At 35.0% G+C, this 17,122-nt stretch overlaps 1 protein-coding gene and 1 pseudogene across 1 annotated transcript; one reads left to right on the top strand and one right to left on the bottom strand.

Moving 5' to 3' along the window:
* Positions 1-1,942: 1,942 nt before the first annotated feature.
* LOC149142728 (uncharacterized) lies at positions 1,943-3,104 on the top strand. The gene is made up of 2 exons (XM_089453239.1): positions 1,943-2,152; positions 2,259-3,104. Exons 1-2 carry the CDS (start codon positions 1,957-1,959, stop codon positions 2,801-2,803), a joined length of 741 nt encoding a protein of 246 aa, XP_089309365.1. The 5' UTR covers positions 1,943-1,956; the 3' UTR covers positions 2,804-3,104.
* Positions 3,105-15,746: 12,642 nt separating this feature from the next.
* LOC149142727 (dirigent protein-like) lies at positions 15,747-16,588 on the bottom strand (annotated as a pseudogene).
* Positions 16,589-17,122: the final 534 nt, after the last annotated feature.

The following is a 17,122-nucleotide window of genomic DNA, read 5'->3' as shown; positions in this document are numbered from 1 at the left end:
TGAAGGATGGTGGTTTCAAATATGCTCCTAAAACCATCTTAGGCCCATCCTTCATCATTGAACATTCAGAGGAAATTCCATCTATTAAGGTAACTGAAGATGTCTCTATTACGCATGCCTTTCTTTATGCAAAAAATGCAATAATCTATGAGTTTAATGGGTTTTGGCCTCGAGCTCCAGCCTTGAGAGATAGGTTGAAAAAAACCTGACCAACATATCACTCTCTCCACCTCTGTTCTAAGGGATATTTTGTTGTTTTCTTCAAAAACCGAGAAGACCGTCTAAAGGCTCTTGAACAAAGACCTTGGTTATGGGGGCATTCATGCCTCTCTTTAGAACCTTGGTTTCATGAATTCAACCCTCTAGACATGGAGGCATGAAGATTCACATTTGGGTTAGGCTGTCCAAACTGCCTATTATTGTCTTCAACCCTCAGTCACTAGAGGAGATATGCAACACTCTTGGGAATTTCATCAAGATTGACAAAGAACATCTACACATTTGTAAGAATTTGTGTAGAAACGGATTTCAGTGATGGCCTTCGAGACAAAATCTGCATAGATTGGCTAGAGGACTCCCTCATGCAACCTCTAAACTATGGAATCACATCCTTTAGATGCACATCTTGCCAAGAGGCTAGACATCTTCAACACAACTACCCTTATTCTTCCCCCTCGAGGCCACAAAAGAGTCAAACCTAGAAAGGTTGGTAAGTTTCTCAATCTTCCAATCAAAGACCTACTTCTCTAGAAATTCTAGTCTCGCAGCCCCAAGCGACCAATGAGTCAACCCAAGAAGGGCCTTCTACAAGCACACAGATCCATAAGTCTTCATCTACCTCTCTCTCCTCCAAATGTCACCGAGACCATCTCCCTTGAGGAGGAAGATAAGCATTCTCACACTTCGAGTCAACCCATAACCAAGATCATCTGGAAACCTAAAGCTCAGTGAGAGGTAGTTCCCTCTCTAGAGGCAGACCCACAGAACATGGATTATCCTTATATCATCTCCAAGGAGGACAAAAACATCCTCATGAGTCTCACAATTTAGATAGCTACAAAGAAACAAGTTTCGTTATAGAAGTCAACCCTCGAGAGAGTATAGCCATAATGGCTAACACAAGAACCTCTTCCAACACCTCAAGTTCGATCCACTTTTGGAAAAAAGAAAGGAAAAGAGGAATGTATCATATCTACCGTGGTCACATTGTCCTCTTATTTTCTTAATATACTTGAATCAGCCTTAAGATGCTCCCATCAAGAACTTTGCCTTGTATTTTAGCAAATGATTAATAAAATTATACTTAAAAAAACACTAATAATAATAATTTGGAAATTGATGAATACAATTCAGATAAATATGTATATGTGAAAAGATATATAGATGTGTGTGAGAAAGCAAAAATAAAAGACCTATTACATAATAATTTATAATAAAAATATTATATTAAAAAACGTTATGTGGTTTAAACAATTTTAATAATTAAAAATGTATACAAAACTGCACGTACAAATTCAGTAAGAGGTAACACCACCAAACTGTATATTTGAAGATGGAAGCAAACATTACATGTGAAACGCTGTTGTCAAGCACCCAAACTCATGGCCGTCGGTCACGACCCGTTATTATGGCCGTTGACATTGAAAATTTAGTTTACCTGATTAATAAACGATGGCCAACTCCAGCGCCGAAAGAGAATGGCGACATATTATTCAACGTTATTTCATTACGATGGACCATTTCCACTTTATTTCATTACGCTGGTCGTTGTAGTAGGCAGTGATGAAGGCAGCATGTATCTACACCCTTCCAATTTTATTTTCAAGACCACTCTTGATTCTCAACACTGAAGCTTTTTGGAGATTAAATTCTCAGCACCCAATGGAGATGGAGGTATATATCCATCAAAGACCATAGGGTTTGCAATCACATGCATGCAGAGAGCATCGACATTGCATGCCGTCAGAAATGGGGAACTTCAAGATTTGGCCAGCAGCACCTGTTCGAGCAAGTCTGGTGGCGTTCATCCTCATTGTGCTTAGCCTTGCAGAACCCTGCAATGGCAGTGACAATTCCAGTAAATCCAACTCAGTAAATGGTAGCGTAATCTTCGACTGCAACGACTGCTCGGAACAGCACCTTGCATTTTCAGGTTTGCGAACTCACCAAATAATTATTATAACTCTTCGATCTTTTCAGTTGATATATGCTTGCGATAATTCTTTTGCCATTTTCATGTTATGTGATGTGAGGAACAGATGCACATGTGGCGATGAAGTGCCACAGGGGCAATGATCCGTCTGCCAATGGAACAGGAAGCGTGAATGCTGACGGATCCTTCGTCATCCACGGCCTGGACAAAGTGAAATTGGGAGACCTGTGTTCAGCGGAGGTTGTGATGCCAAATAACAAGCTCTGCTCTTCGGCAAAAACTTCTGCTCCCTCCACTATAAAGAAGTTGGGCCTCTCAGCTCCATTGATGTGCAACTATGCAGAGACGATAATGGATCAAAAGTTTTTCAAAATCCATCCTCTCAAACCCAATTTCCAGTTGTTCATAAATTTGCCCAAATTCCATGGGGCACCAGAGTTTTCAACCCTTACCAACTCCATTCAACCAGACAGCCACTTAACTTTCAATTGTTCAAAAAGAAATCTTTACCCAAAATTCTTCCCTTACCTTCCATCTCTAACCCTAAACCATCCCCCAAGCCCATTTTCCTTAAACCCAAACCATTTCAGAAGTCCAACTTTTTCGAGCATAAACCATTATTCAAACTTCCACCTATTCCTCTTATCCTGAAATCTAAACTATTTCTTAAACCTATGTTTTTCAAACCAAAACCTCTGCTCAAGCCTCCTCCCATATTGAAGCATAAAGGGTTACCCAAACTCAAATTCTTGAAATCAAAATCCTTACCCAAATTACCACCAAAGCCCAAATTCATTCAGCCCAAACTCTTATTTAAACTATCACCAATGTTTAAGTTCTTCAAACCCAAACCCTTACCAAAACTACCATCAAAGCTCATGTTCTTGAAACCTAAACCCTTACCCAAATTACCACCAAAGCTCAAGTTCTTGAAACCTAAACCCTTACCCAAATTACCAGCAAAACCCAAGTTCTTCAAACCTCCTCCTCCTTAGCTAAAATTACCTCCTCATAATGATAAGAGTATTCCCCCCTTTCACTCCCTTACGTATTCTCTCTACTTAATAATACTTTCATTTTATCTTCCTTTAGTATCATATTGTATCATTTTAATGTAATTGTTGTGTTTATGATCTATTATATTTCCAATTTTTAATTGTTCTATATAAGATGCATTACAAATTATTTTTATGATAACATATTGTTTAAATATTTGCGATATTCTTAATATTTAATTGTCTAATCTTTATATCTAATTCACAATTTTAAGTAAATTCATGTTGGTTAGAAATTTATTGTTTACTTATAAAATGACAAAAAATAATAATTTAGCCACAATAATAATGGTTGATGTTCACCAATACATATCAGTGGATGATTCATCTAACATTGTAAATTTAAAAATTGCAAAATATATCCTTTCCATTTTCCTTTCATGGTTGAAAATAATTCAAACAATAAATTTGCATTGGCTATAGCAACTAAACAATTCAAGTGTTCCTCCATGACCACTAAATAAACTTGCATTTGTATTTACATCTAAGATCTTAAAAGAGCATGGGATCTAGACCATGTATTCACCTCCTTTATAGCTCTAGTAACTTGCACATTAATACATTACCATGCCAAAAAAACATAACCATAACCTTGTTAATCTTCTATCCACATGTTATACAATATTATGTTATATGTGAGATACATTACAAACTATTTTTATAATAACACATTCCTTAAATGCTTCCAATATTCTTAATATTTAATTGTGTAATGTTTATATCAAATTCACACTTTGAAGTAAATTCATATTGGTTATAAATTTATTGTTTAGTTATAGAATGACAAAAAAAACTATAAATCTCTACAATGTTATACAATAATATGTTTTAATGTATTTCAATTTAAATTTAGCCATAATAATAGTGGTTGATCTTCACTAATAGATATTAGTGGAAGATTCAAAAAACATCATAGATTTAAAATTATTATGAGAAAGGTCTCCTTTCCATTTCCCTTTCACAAGTCAAAATAATTAATAATGCAAACAATCAATTGTGGTTGGCTATAGCAACTAACACTACTACACCAAGGGTACTTTTAAGACAATTTTTTAAGACAAAAGAAATTTTGTCTTAAAAAATCACTTTTTATTTTAGTTATTTTATATTAAAATTTAATATCAACTGAATTTTCTTAAATATAAAATTTAAGACAAAAATAGGTTGAGACAAAAATATTTTAAGACAAAATTTTATATTTGAGACAAAAAGAGTTTAAGACAAGAACATTTTAAGATAAAACTTTAAATTTAAGACAAAAACTGTTTGAGACAAAAATATTTTAAGACAAAATTGTTTAAGACAAAAATATTTTAAGACAAAACTTTATATTTAAGACAATGGCCACATAAGATAAAACCCATTTAAGACAATTAACAATTAAGACAAAAAAATATCAATTTAAGACAATATTATCTAACAACTGCAAAATTGACTCTGACAGCATGTCCTAGTCTGCCATCTTGCAGGCTACTATTGTCTCGTGGCTATACTGAGGTGGTTATTTCACTTACCATTCACCTTATATATTAAAGAAAATGATTTTTTGGGCTCTTAGTTTTGTTGGGGTAGTCGACTCTGAAGAACGCGAAAATTTTTTCTGGCAAGATTTCCTGGACATCAATTCCACTTTGTCCCTTCGATCTCTGCTGATACGATTAGAGACAACTTCTATGTTATTTCATTCACATGGTGAGTCACTGTGGTTCTTAATATTGCAGGGAAGTTGATAAAATAACTAAATTGTGGACTCCTTCTCTTGGTTATGTGGTTTAAGCCTTGATTTTGAATTTCCCTTAATATGCATCCCCTCATACTTTGGATCTAACTCAGGGTAATCAACTACAAGAAATATTGCAATGTGGTTGCCTTACAATTGTGTGGATAGTTGAAGTTCTTCCTTCATTTTTAAGTCATCATTAAACACACAGATAAGTGTACATTGCATATATGTATTTCCTTATGGATTGTAATGAATCTTGTTACATTGTGAATGGTGCAAGATCTTGCGTGTTTGTAAATGTAAATGAATGTCTGAGTTTTGACTCTCACTATATCTTCATGATTAGAATGGTCTCATGTATGCACATGAATTTTAAAGTGTGCCTAGAATATGTTATTCATTAGTATGTGCATGGTGAATGCACAATTATGTGTTCATATTTAGTTAGTTGATTTAAAAATTTATGGGTATACTTAGTTTAACCAATCCCTACACTAGTTATTCTGTCAAAACTAAGAATTTACATATCAGGAATTGGGCCACAAGTCTTCTTGAAACTGCAGGAGGGTGGGTGCACAACAATTATAGTTATGCTTTATGAACATAGCCTAAGTTTGTTTTTAGTCCATATATGATATGTTTTCAAGGTCAAGAGGAAGTGGGTGAACATGACTTTGTTGACATGCTAGCAGATCCAACACCTAGTTGGCATTGGTGAAACCACACCGTAGTCGAACCATGTTTTGTGTATAGACAACAACCATAATCCATTGACCCTCGTGATCAAATCTGAGTTAAGGGCTGGGTCTATACACTTGGCCAAATTTTCTTTTATTTTCAGTGAGAATCCTAAAGGCCAAGAGTGTGGTCCAGGTAGAACTCGGAGTGTTGGGAACATTTTTAGCCACCCATCACTAATATATTTTTTCCGTACAACACCCTAAGAGTGTAAAAAATAATATAAATTTTCTACTACTGATGTATTCGCACTCAGAACAAGAGATTACAAATTTCCTCTACTTTATGCGAAATGGAAATCATAATTTAGAAACACATGCAATGACATGCAACCATCAAAACAACACAATAACACAATTATTTATAGGGAAACCCAACAAGGAAAAACCCTTCCACTACTTTTAATTAATCATATGAGAATGAGAAACTATTACAATGTCTTGCTTCAATCCTAAAGGAGACCATGCACTGTAAACTTGTTCTCCTACTGATTTTCCTGCTCTGAGCAACACTTAGTCAATTAATGGCCCCATCTTTCTCCTCTTTCCTTGCACAGTTCTTGAAGAAATTAGCTCCTAAACAATAGGGGAATTCACTATTCCCTTGTGAAAATCCCAAGTAATCAATCACCTGTCTCAATGCCCAACATGTACACTCAACTAGTATACAATTAATAATTACAATGTGCCTTTACCTCCACTTTAGTTTAGCAATACAAATTCCACTCATATCTAGGCTATTTTTTGTCGATTGACTAGTTTAACTGAGAGATCATTGAGTTAACAACAATTCTACTACTCAACTGACCTTCAACTGACTCTAGTAGTTGCTTAAGCTCAGTTAACTTAGTCAAACTAAAAATAACTGAATTTGATTGCTAAATTTTACCAACACTGCATGCACAACTCTACTTCTAGCTTATAACTAGAATTTACTGAGTAAACAAGTATACAAGGCCATGTCACACACGTTAACTGCCATTGAAAATCGAATTACTAAATTTAACTAAGGAACAAGTCAAATTTTGCCTTTCGTGCTACATTTTCTAACACTCCCTCTTAGCAAGAAAGGGATTTTGAACTACCCATAGCCTGCACTTGTGGAATTTGAATTTTCCTCTTGACAATGCCTTTTTAAATATATCTGCATCCTGCTTCTCAGTTAGAATGTACTATAGAATCATAATTCTCCTCTCCACACAATTTTTCAAGCGATGGTACCTGATATCAATGTGCTTGGACCTATCATGAAATACTAGATTCTCAGAGAGTTTGATACAACATTTATTATCACAATAAATCATTGTTGAATCCATCTAGTGACTTAAAAGACCCACAATTATTGTTTTCATCCATATGCCATCACATGCTTCTTGACATGTAGCCATGTATTCAGCTTCTGTTGATTTGAGTGCCGCACACCCTTCTTTCCTACTATACCAAGAAATAGTTGCAAACCAAACATTGAAGATAGCACTCGAAGTACTTATCTTTTCTGATGGACTGCCTACCAATCTACATTAGTGAATCCTTGGAGCATCACTCCCTTTTTCCTCCTATACCATACCCCATACTCAATTTTTCCTCTGAGGTACCTCAATACATGCTTTGCTACCTTCCAATAAAGCTTGGTAGGCTTCACCATGGCTTGACTCAACTGATTAGTTGCATAGTGTATGTTGGGCCTTGTGTTCACCAGATACATCAAGGATCCCACAAGATGTCTATAGATGGTAGCATCTACTACCTCTCCCGAAGAAGCACTCTCCTTCCTCCAGTTTGTAGCTAGAGGTGTGTCCATAGGCTTGCAGTTCTCCATGTAAAACCTCAGAAGTATTCGAAGGCATACTTCCCCTAACTCACAAACGTCTCACCATCACCCTACCATACTTCTAGCCCAAGGAAGTAATGTATTAATCCCATGTCCTTCATCTCAAATTATCTTGCAAGGTCCTCCTTGCAAGACCGAATCAACTGTGCATCTCCTCTGAGTATCAAATCATCAACATACAATACCAAGATAAGCAACTTTCCATATACTAGAATGTGATAGAGGTTGGCATCTGCTTCACTTTTGGTGAATCCCAATCCACTCAGATATGTATAAATTCGATTGTACCATGCTTAGGGTGCTTGTTTGAGACCATACAGGGCTCTTTTGAGTCTACACAAATCTCCAAGTCATATGTCTCAAATCCCTCTTGTTGCTCTATGCAAATTTGTTCCTCAACAACACCATCGAGAAAGGTGGTTTTCATATCCATTTGGTGGATCTTCCACCCCATCTATGTAGCTAAAGCTAGAATGGCTATGATCGAGGAATATATTTCCACTGGTGCAAATGTTCCTGGGAGGAGTCTTTGGCCACAAATCTAGCCTTGTACTTCTTAATGCTCCCATCAGTTACATGCTTCACTTTGTAGATCCATCAGGAACCACCTACTGACTTGTTCTCTAGCCTTGACACCACCTCCCATACATTTTTCTTCATCTTGGAGTCGCACTCTTCCACCATGGCATCAACCCACACTGGTTGAGAAACTGCTTCCTCAAATGAAGAAGGCCCTAACTCAATGAGCTCTGTAATGAGAGACATATACCAAATGTACCTATCTAGTGACCTCCTCTAGGTTGTGCTAAGATGAAGGAGCTCCCACATGCTCCCATTCATCATGTACCAATATGCCAGCTTCTTTGGTTCTCTTCCTACCCTCTACAAAATATTATCATTGAGTGGGTGCCTCCACTCGACCTCTTATTTACTCCTCTACATGTGGTTGCTCCAAAACCTCCTAAAGCTTTGCATGAGGCTCCTCCTTAGGAATTATAAGCTCCTCCTATGGTGGGATACTCAATTCTCACTCTAGAGAGCATCTCATAGCTTTGTCCTCATCAAATTTGACATCCCTCCTCATTACTATCACCTTGGGTGACGACAAATACACCCTATAGTTATGTGGTGTCTCTATGTATCCTACAAAGAGTCCCATCTTAGTTGCAGGCTCAAGCTTCTTCCTGTTATCCTTGGAGATGTGACAATACATAGTAGCTCCAAAACTTCTGAAATGAGATACAGTTGGCTTCCTCCCATAGAAAGCTTCAGGTGTGATCATGCCAAGTATTCTATGAGGACTCTAGTTTTGCAAATAAACATTTTTTTTGCATGCTTATGCCCATAGGTGTAATGATAGAGTGTGATCATCCAACATGGCTCTTGCTACTCCAACTATTATTTTGTTCTTCCTTTCAACCACCCCATTTTGTTGTGGGTTATGGGGTGTTATCAATTCTCTTCTAATACCCTCTTTAGCGCAAAAGTCCTTAAAGGTGCTAGATACATATTATCCTCCATTATCACTTCTCGGGGCTTTCAATTTCTGACTAGTGTCCTTTTAAACCAATGCTTTGAATTCAAAAAATTTTGAGAAAAACTCATCCTTCTTTCGCATGAAGAAGATCCAACATTTATAATTGTAGATCACAGTTGCACCTTTGTCATCTGTACCTTTTCTAATAAAAAAATAGCTCCCTTCTTTACGCCCATCATTGTAAGTACCATTCCATTCTTCCTAAATGTAGTGACATTGAATTAGGTAGTACTTGTGAATCCCTTTTTTGGGCTCAAATTATATCAGAAAATAGTGAATAAGATGGTTGTATTATTTAAAGAGGCCTTCATTACATAGAAAAACAATAATAAAAACATAGTACTAAAAATGTCAAAAGTTTGGTCTCATAGAACATTACCCTAGACCTTTAGAGACAATGAAATGTAGTTATAACATGTTAAAGAATTGATCAATTCAATTCTAGTACTTGTAATTCAATTCCAGTACTTGTAATTTTTTAGATAACACTTGTTATAACATAGTTTCAAATAACACTTGTTGTAGAATATGTTCGTTTCAATGCAAAAATTATGCAAAGAAACAAGATTTAAATTAGTGAGGTCCATGAAGTTACTTTCCTTCCCACAACCTTCAAGCCCACCTGACTAAATTTGTGACCCAACCAACTAGGAACAACCTTTCCGACATCCTAGCAACCTCCACAAATTCCCTAACCCTCTGTGTCGAAGCACTAATTGCCACCCATAATGTTTTCAAGCCATGTGCTCAAATCATGAAGTTCCTATCACCTCTCTTATCCTCCTTAGAGAACACTTAGTATCCAAACTCTTTCAACTATATTCCTCTCCTATCTCCCCAAAACTTCAACAAACCGAAATATCGGAAAATGACTAGATTTCCTTCTCACTATCGTCTCCTTCCAAGACTTATTCCCTCTTGTTCCTAAAAATATTTATTACCCATTAATGGTTCACCTACCCATTCTTTAAGTCCCATAACTGACATTCTCTCTCCGCCCCCCACCCATCAAATTATAAGAATTAATACACAATAACTAATCAAACAATTTTAGTTATTTAATCAAAATCAAAGAGTCATGAGAGGGCCAAAATTAATTTAATATTAAATTATTCATAAATTTATACTTAAAATCGTAGTCAAGCTTAATCAATCTTAAAACTAACCATAAGCTTAATAATTAATCAATCATCTAGCATAATAGACCATAGAATACTAGCGTATCCATGTGAGTTATGGGTATGTAGATAACATACAGATACCTTGTATGTATATTATTAATATCAACAAGAAATTACCAAGCAATCAATCTTTTAGTAGGTATGATAATAACTAATCCTAACATAAAATTCTTGGGGAGTGGATGTTACAAATGGCTCCATTATATTTTATCATATATATCTTATATATAATTAATATTTGTCTATTACTTAGTAAATGAACTATTGTTCATTTCATTTTTTAATTTTTTTCTTCCTCACTAACAAATGTATTAAAAGTGCTAAGGGAGGTTGGTGTGCAATTGTCAATCCCCATAGATTTACTCCCTTTCGTGGTCTTCAAATGGATCACAATTGTAAGTGGAAGTTAAAATACCAACTAGTAACCATAAGGGAATTAATAAGATTTTGTATCGAGAACTCTATGAACTCTTTTGCAAGATAATTTACCAATTGAACTAATCCTTATTGCTACTAGCTCTTAACTAAACCTTTGACACTTTATTATTAAAATCATTGAAATAAAAAACATGTATAATTAGTGGTTGATGTATTCCAATTTATCAAATAATTTAAAAATCACAATATCAATTAGTTAATAAGGGAAAATTTACTAATGACACGAGGACAAATATTAGAAGTAGCTTATTTTTATGGTGTGCATGGAAATTGTTTTAGACCTCAATGCATTTTGTTTCTCCATTTAGTTTAATAGGTTCCTTTCTTGAGAAACATATCAAGAACTAACATCTATTAATGACTTCTAAATATATAAATCGCCATAGTGGAATGATATTTGTTCATATTGGAATTGCAGTCCACTACTACTACCTATTAGGATTAGTAAAGGCACTTCATTAAATTTAACATATCAATTCAAATTACACAAGTGACACCATATGAAGAGAAAAAATTAAATTGAGGTTGTTTTTTATCATATTTGTATTTAAATTATACATTTATCTTTTAGTTAAGTTGGGCTAGTTTAGAGAAAGAAATCTACTTTCACTACGGAAAGGGGTCAAACAAGAAGTTATTTTTTTTTGCAAGGAAATTCCAAATACATTATTGCATTAGTTTATTGGTTGTCATTTATTAATATGAGCATGCAATTGAGGAATGGAAATGGCATCCAAATGAGAGACCATGAAATTAACAAACCTTCAACTTGGTGTGAGATCTCTCCCTTATACCCTCATTTCATAGGAGTTTCTCCTATGATATGGTGAAACATGTATCCCAACATATACTAAATTAAATTAACACCCAATTTTGCACTAATTTAGATATTATATCTTGTACCAAATGGAAGTAGTCTCATTATGGCCCTCCATATCAACATTTTCTTCAATAAGTATCTTAGGCCAGAAGGTAAATCAGTTCTTCCATATAGTTAGGTCTTTAAAAGTGACCTACATATTTACATGTATATTAGATCCTTTAGATATATTATGGCAACCAATCATCAATATTTTATGTTTTTCTATGCAAAATCATTAGAGAAGTGGGTGGACATGCAAAAGGCCTTTTTCATGATATACTACATGAACTATAGATGATGAAAATCAATGTCACTCGTCACTTTATCTAGTTTGTCTTGTGCTAAAAATATCAAGATACCATTCCATAAGTGAAGATATTTTCAAGATCCCCTAGAGGAACCACTAATGAAGATTATCCCAAATAATAAGCACAACACCCTTTGTCAAAAGTATCTTCATCCCAACATGATCTCTCACACTACTATGTGATATTGCATATATTTTCTTTATTGATGCTTATGGATCTTATGTCACCCCAAAATTAATAGATCCTCCTAACAATATTTTCACTCCCTATATAGAAATCATAATAGTAAATATGCATTAACCTTTGCCATAATAGTAATGGATATAAAAAAATGGAACCGGAAAAAATCTAATCCTTCTAAATGAGAACCAATTGTAACTCTAACACCCTTTATATATTGTGCATGATCAAAATTTCTTTTGTTTCAGACTCTTTTTCAATTTGTCTAAATGTATTTTCCTATATTTGTTCAATAATTTGTGCGTATTATCTCAATATTAAATATTCATTAACCTTTGTCATAATAGTAATGGATATAAAAAATGCAACCAGAAAGAATCTAATTCTTCTAAATGAAAACCAATTATAACTCTAACACCCTTCCTATATTTTTCACGATCAAAAGTTGTTTTGTTTCAAACTCTTTTTCAAGTCGTCTAAATGTATTTTCCTATAGTTGTTCAATAATTTGTGCGTATTATATTAATATTAAATATGCATTAACCTTTTCTATAATAATAATGGATATAAAAATGCAACTAGAAAAAATATAATTCTTCTAAATGAAAACCAATTGTAACTCTAATCCCCTTTATATATTTTGCATGATCAAAAATTGTTTTGTTTGAAACTCTTTTTCAAATCGTCTAAATGTATTTTGCTATAGTTGTTCAATATTTTTTGTGTAATCTAATTCTTTTGAATGAAAACGAATTGTAACTCTAACCCTTTATATAAATAAGAACCAATTATAACTCTAACCCCCTTTATATATTTTGCACGATAAAAAATTGTTTTGTTTCAAACGCTTTTTCAAATCGTTTAAATGTATTTTCCTATAGTAAAACTATAATTTTTGCAATACAAACAAGTTTCCCATAGCCAAGGAAAATTTTAAGGATGGAAAATTATCTTGAAGCTTAAAAACATTGGCGAATCTCACTAATCCCTAATATACAAACTATAAATTTTTTATTGATATATTTCTAAATTATTCAAATTTAAAATGATTTTATATATAGTGTCTATATAATGTTGGCGATTCTTAAGGTAAACTAATTTTAAACTGTAAAATGTGGGCGAATCATTTTTCGAAAAAATGGAAATTGGCAAAGCTTTTTTTTGGAAAAATCATGGAAAATTAGCTCACCTGCGAATATTAGCCCCTAAATTTTTCCATGCCCATAGCCCTTTGGATTTTCTATTCTTTCTACTCGCTCGCACAATTGATTCAGTAGAGGGGAGCCCATAACCAAAGGGTGGATTTCCTATTTGGATTTTATATTCTTTCTACTCGCTCGTGCAATTAATTCAGTAGAGGGGAGCCCATAACCAAAGCGTGGATTTCCTATTCTTGCCACTCGCTCAATTGATTTAACAAAGTTGCTCAATTGATTCAATAGAGGGGAGCCCATAACCAAAGGGAAAAATGGAGAGCAGCGTGGAGATTGCCAAAAGTCGTAGAAGCCACAGTAATTGTTGTCCCTCCTCATCTTGACACTGTTAGCAAAACCATAGGATTTTCTCTTAGCATTCATGGTGTGTAGATTTTGGAATGAAGTGCTCACGCAAAAATACCAAAATCTCAGGTCCCGTGCACTCCTCCTTTCTCTCATTTTTCCTCTTCAAACATGCAATCAAGCACTTAAATATTTCTAAATGTATGGATCAATTACAGGACTAAGATGTCCAGTTGCCCTCCAAATCCCTTAAAAAAATATTTAGGGAACTGTAACCAACCACAGGAATGTATTTCAAATCTAGAGTTTGTAGGGTTTGTGAATAAATGTACTTTGTTGGAGGTTGTTTCCACTTCCATACCTAATTTGCATGATTTAGGTGTTAAGGCCTTGGTGGTGTTGAAGTAGCAATAAGCAGATCAACTTGAATAAGGCCCCTACATAGGCGGGTAACTAGCATTATATATGATATTATGCAAACCGAGAAGCAAAACTCGCAGCAAAATCGTGGCTTCCAGCCCCCCAGGTAAGAATATTCCCACCCAAGGCTCTGTATCAATATAGATCGAGATTGAGTTAGAGTATATAGGGTTGAGGTATATTTTGAGGGTAGTGGTTCTGCCGAGGTCTAGGCTCAAGAGTGTAGAAGTTCTGCGGTTCCATCGAATTATAGATAAAGTTTTGGAAATTCCAACTTCTTTGTGCCTGCCCCGACTGAGAACCTGAGGCCATTGAGAAATCAATATCATCTAGTGGTTGTTAAGGGCATGTCAAGCCTTATTATAAGGTACTAGCTGTAGTCATTGCATTAGAGCTACATGTACTATAATCCTTAGAGACTTTTTTATTTAGTCTATAGCTCTAGCTCTAGTCATAGAGATATATAGATTTATAAAATGATTGCATTACTAGGGTTTGTAAAATCGTAGCCCTATTTCTAGTGGGAAAATCCTCAAATTTTCCTACCTGTTCTCCTTCTCAGACCTTGACTACACTTTGTAGTCTTGTACGCAACTCCTCAAAAGATAAGATCCTCAATACTTCCAAATCACACTCTAATGGTAGCCACTTCCACTGGAATGCCACCAATGAAAAACACTCTACTTATGTTGTAGTAATCTGCAAGTTGCAATGGTGTTTTGGAACGCAATTAGAAATCACCATTCAATTCATAACGTTGTTTGCCATTGATGATGGGGGCTAATTTTGAGAGGATTATTGTTCCAGTAATGTTGATTTTCCCGTAGTGGAAAGATCCTTTTGGATTGGGACGATCTGCACTGGTTTTGAAGTTCCATCTGTACAACAATAGCCATTTAAATTTTGAGAACTTGATTATATAGGATAGGTACAAACTCCTAGATATTTTAAAATTCAACTTTTTTTAGCCGAGATTATTTGGGGATGCCTCCTTCTTGAACCTAACCTAAACAATATAGGCTAGATCATGCTTCGGGAAAATTGAACATGGGTAGATGAGATGGTAGGCCACAATCCAAACTACTCAAATGGAGAACCCATTAAGAATTCTTCAAAATTTATTTTTAATATCTATGCCCAATTTCCATGATGATCTTGTATCTATATTTTCTGGTAGTCGTAAAACAATAGCAATCATACAGATATACATTCATATATCTATCTATATGTAAAATATATACGATTATCTCACACATACATTATGCTAAAACCAAAGTAAGCATGGCAAGAACCAAACCTGATGGTTATGGCTTGGTTCACAGGCAAATCAAACTTGGTTGTTGGACCCCCTAGAATTGGTCCAGAAACCTACTTCTAGGAATTGTTGTAGCGAAAAATGCCAGTATTAAAAATAGCAAGACTTTTGAAATGGACAGATGCAACAATGTAATAGTCCTGAGATGGTTGATCTGTAGTGACCAGAACAGAGCAATTATGTATAAATAAACATTCATGAATCATTATTAACATCGTGTGATATTCTTTATCTCTCTAATACAAGTGATTACACCATATGGCACCATATCGAGTGTTTTCTCTCTTATTTATGGGTTGCATTTTCTATTTTATTCAGAGCCAAAAAGCAGTGCACACACTAGCAGTAGGGAAGTTAGCCCAGAATGAGCTACCAACAGATTAATAGAATACAGTGATGGCTAGCAGATTAACAAAAGATGCAACCATATATGCAATACGACTACCTGCAAAAACGAAAAAAATAACATAGCAATACTCAAACATTATATCATCATCTAAGGGATATATTAGTAGCACTCATAAAGTGTGATGTTCAAACGGAGTCAGAAATAAGCCTCTCCCTCAAACGTATCGGTGAAAAGGGTGGTGATCCCTCTTGCCATGAAAAAATCACTGGTGCCTCCCACCACAGATAAATCCCTGTATTCAACAGTGGCTGGATCAGCCCCAGCCAATGTGATCATGCCTTTATAATCAGTACAGTTGATCACAATCATGAATGAAAACCAAGCACTATAAGTGTTCTTCATGTCATAGAAGTATAATCCTTGAGCTCTGCCCATAGGAGGGGAGTGTATATTGTTCTTGAGTGTTAGAGGATCATCGAAGACTACCATATCTCTGAATCTGTGATCGTGGCCACTAAAGAGAGTGGTAAGGTTTCCTCCATGAGGAGCAACCACAATGGTAGCTATTGCGTTGTGCTCGTTAGAGCCATTGTAAAGGATCTCATGATAATACAAAACTAGATTCATGCAAGGCTTCAATTGAAACCTAGTGTTCTTATTCCCCCTTCTATTATTGGATGCATACTGGAGCCCATAGTAGAAAAACTAGAGCGCACAACAGAATTGATAGAAACAACAAGCTCAAGAGTTTAGCACTTTTTACGCAGCTTGCCATGCTCGAATTCTATAGATAGGGAACTGGTGAAATTTATGCCCAGATCATAGGCATAGATGCAACTTAGAAAAGAGAAAGGAAGTATGTGACTCAAACTATGTGAGTTCCATCTCTATTTCTAATCTATTTATAGACGATTCTAGGAGTGCAGCTAGTCTCAAATAAAAGAGTATAAAAATAATTTTTTTCCCTAAGTCACAAATAAAAGAATACATACATATCCCATTAACACTAAGATAGTGGCCTACGTAAGCTTTACGAAAGGGATTAAAATATTTTAAACTATCTAATAATTTTGCATAGTCGAGTAAGGATATCTTCATAGAGGAAATTGAATTGATTTTGATATTTTCCTAAACTTGTGGTAGGCCGGGAAGTGTTATAACAGGAATTTTGAAATGGGCAGATGCAACAATGTAATAGTCTTGAGGTGGCTAATCAATAGTGACCAGAATAGAGTAATTTTGTATAAATAAACATTGATGACTCATTCTTAACATCATGTGATCTTTTTTATCTCTCTAATACATGTGATTACACCTTATGGCACCATATCGAGTGTTTGCTCTCTTATTTATGGGTTGAATTTTCTTCTCTCCAACATGCTTATGGACTCTCTCTAGGGCACTTATGGATCAGCTATAGGGTGCACATGTTAGAGTTTTATTCTACTGCCCTAACGCTCTTTTATGCCCTTGTTGATAACATAAATTAGGGCTTGTAAGGTGGTTCCATTTGATCCCTTCACTCTCTCCTTTAT

The sequence above is a fragment of the Pinus tabuliformis genome, chromosome X (assembly GCF_031772625.1).
Source record: "Pinus tabuliformis cultivar Carrire ecotype Pingquan chromosome X, CPIR1, whole genome shotgun sequence".
Classification (NCBI taxonomy): Eukaryota; Viridiplantae; Streptophyta; class Pinopsida; order Pinales; family Pinaceae; genus Pinus; species Pinus tabuliformis.
Note: the sequence above shows the minus strand (reverse complement) of the source record. Positions and strands in the feature narration are given on the sequence as shown.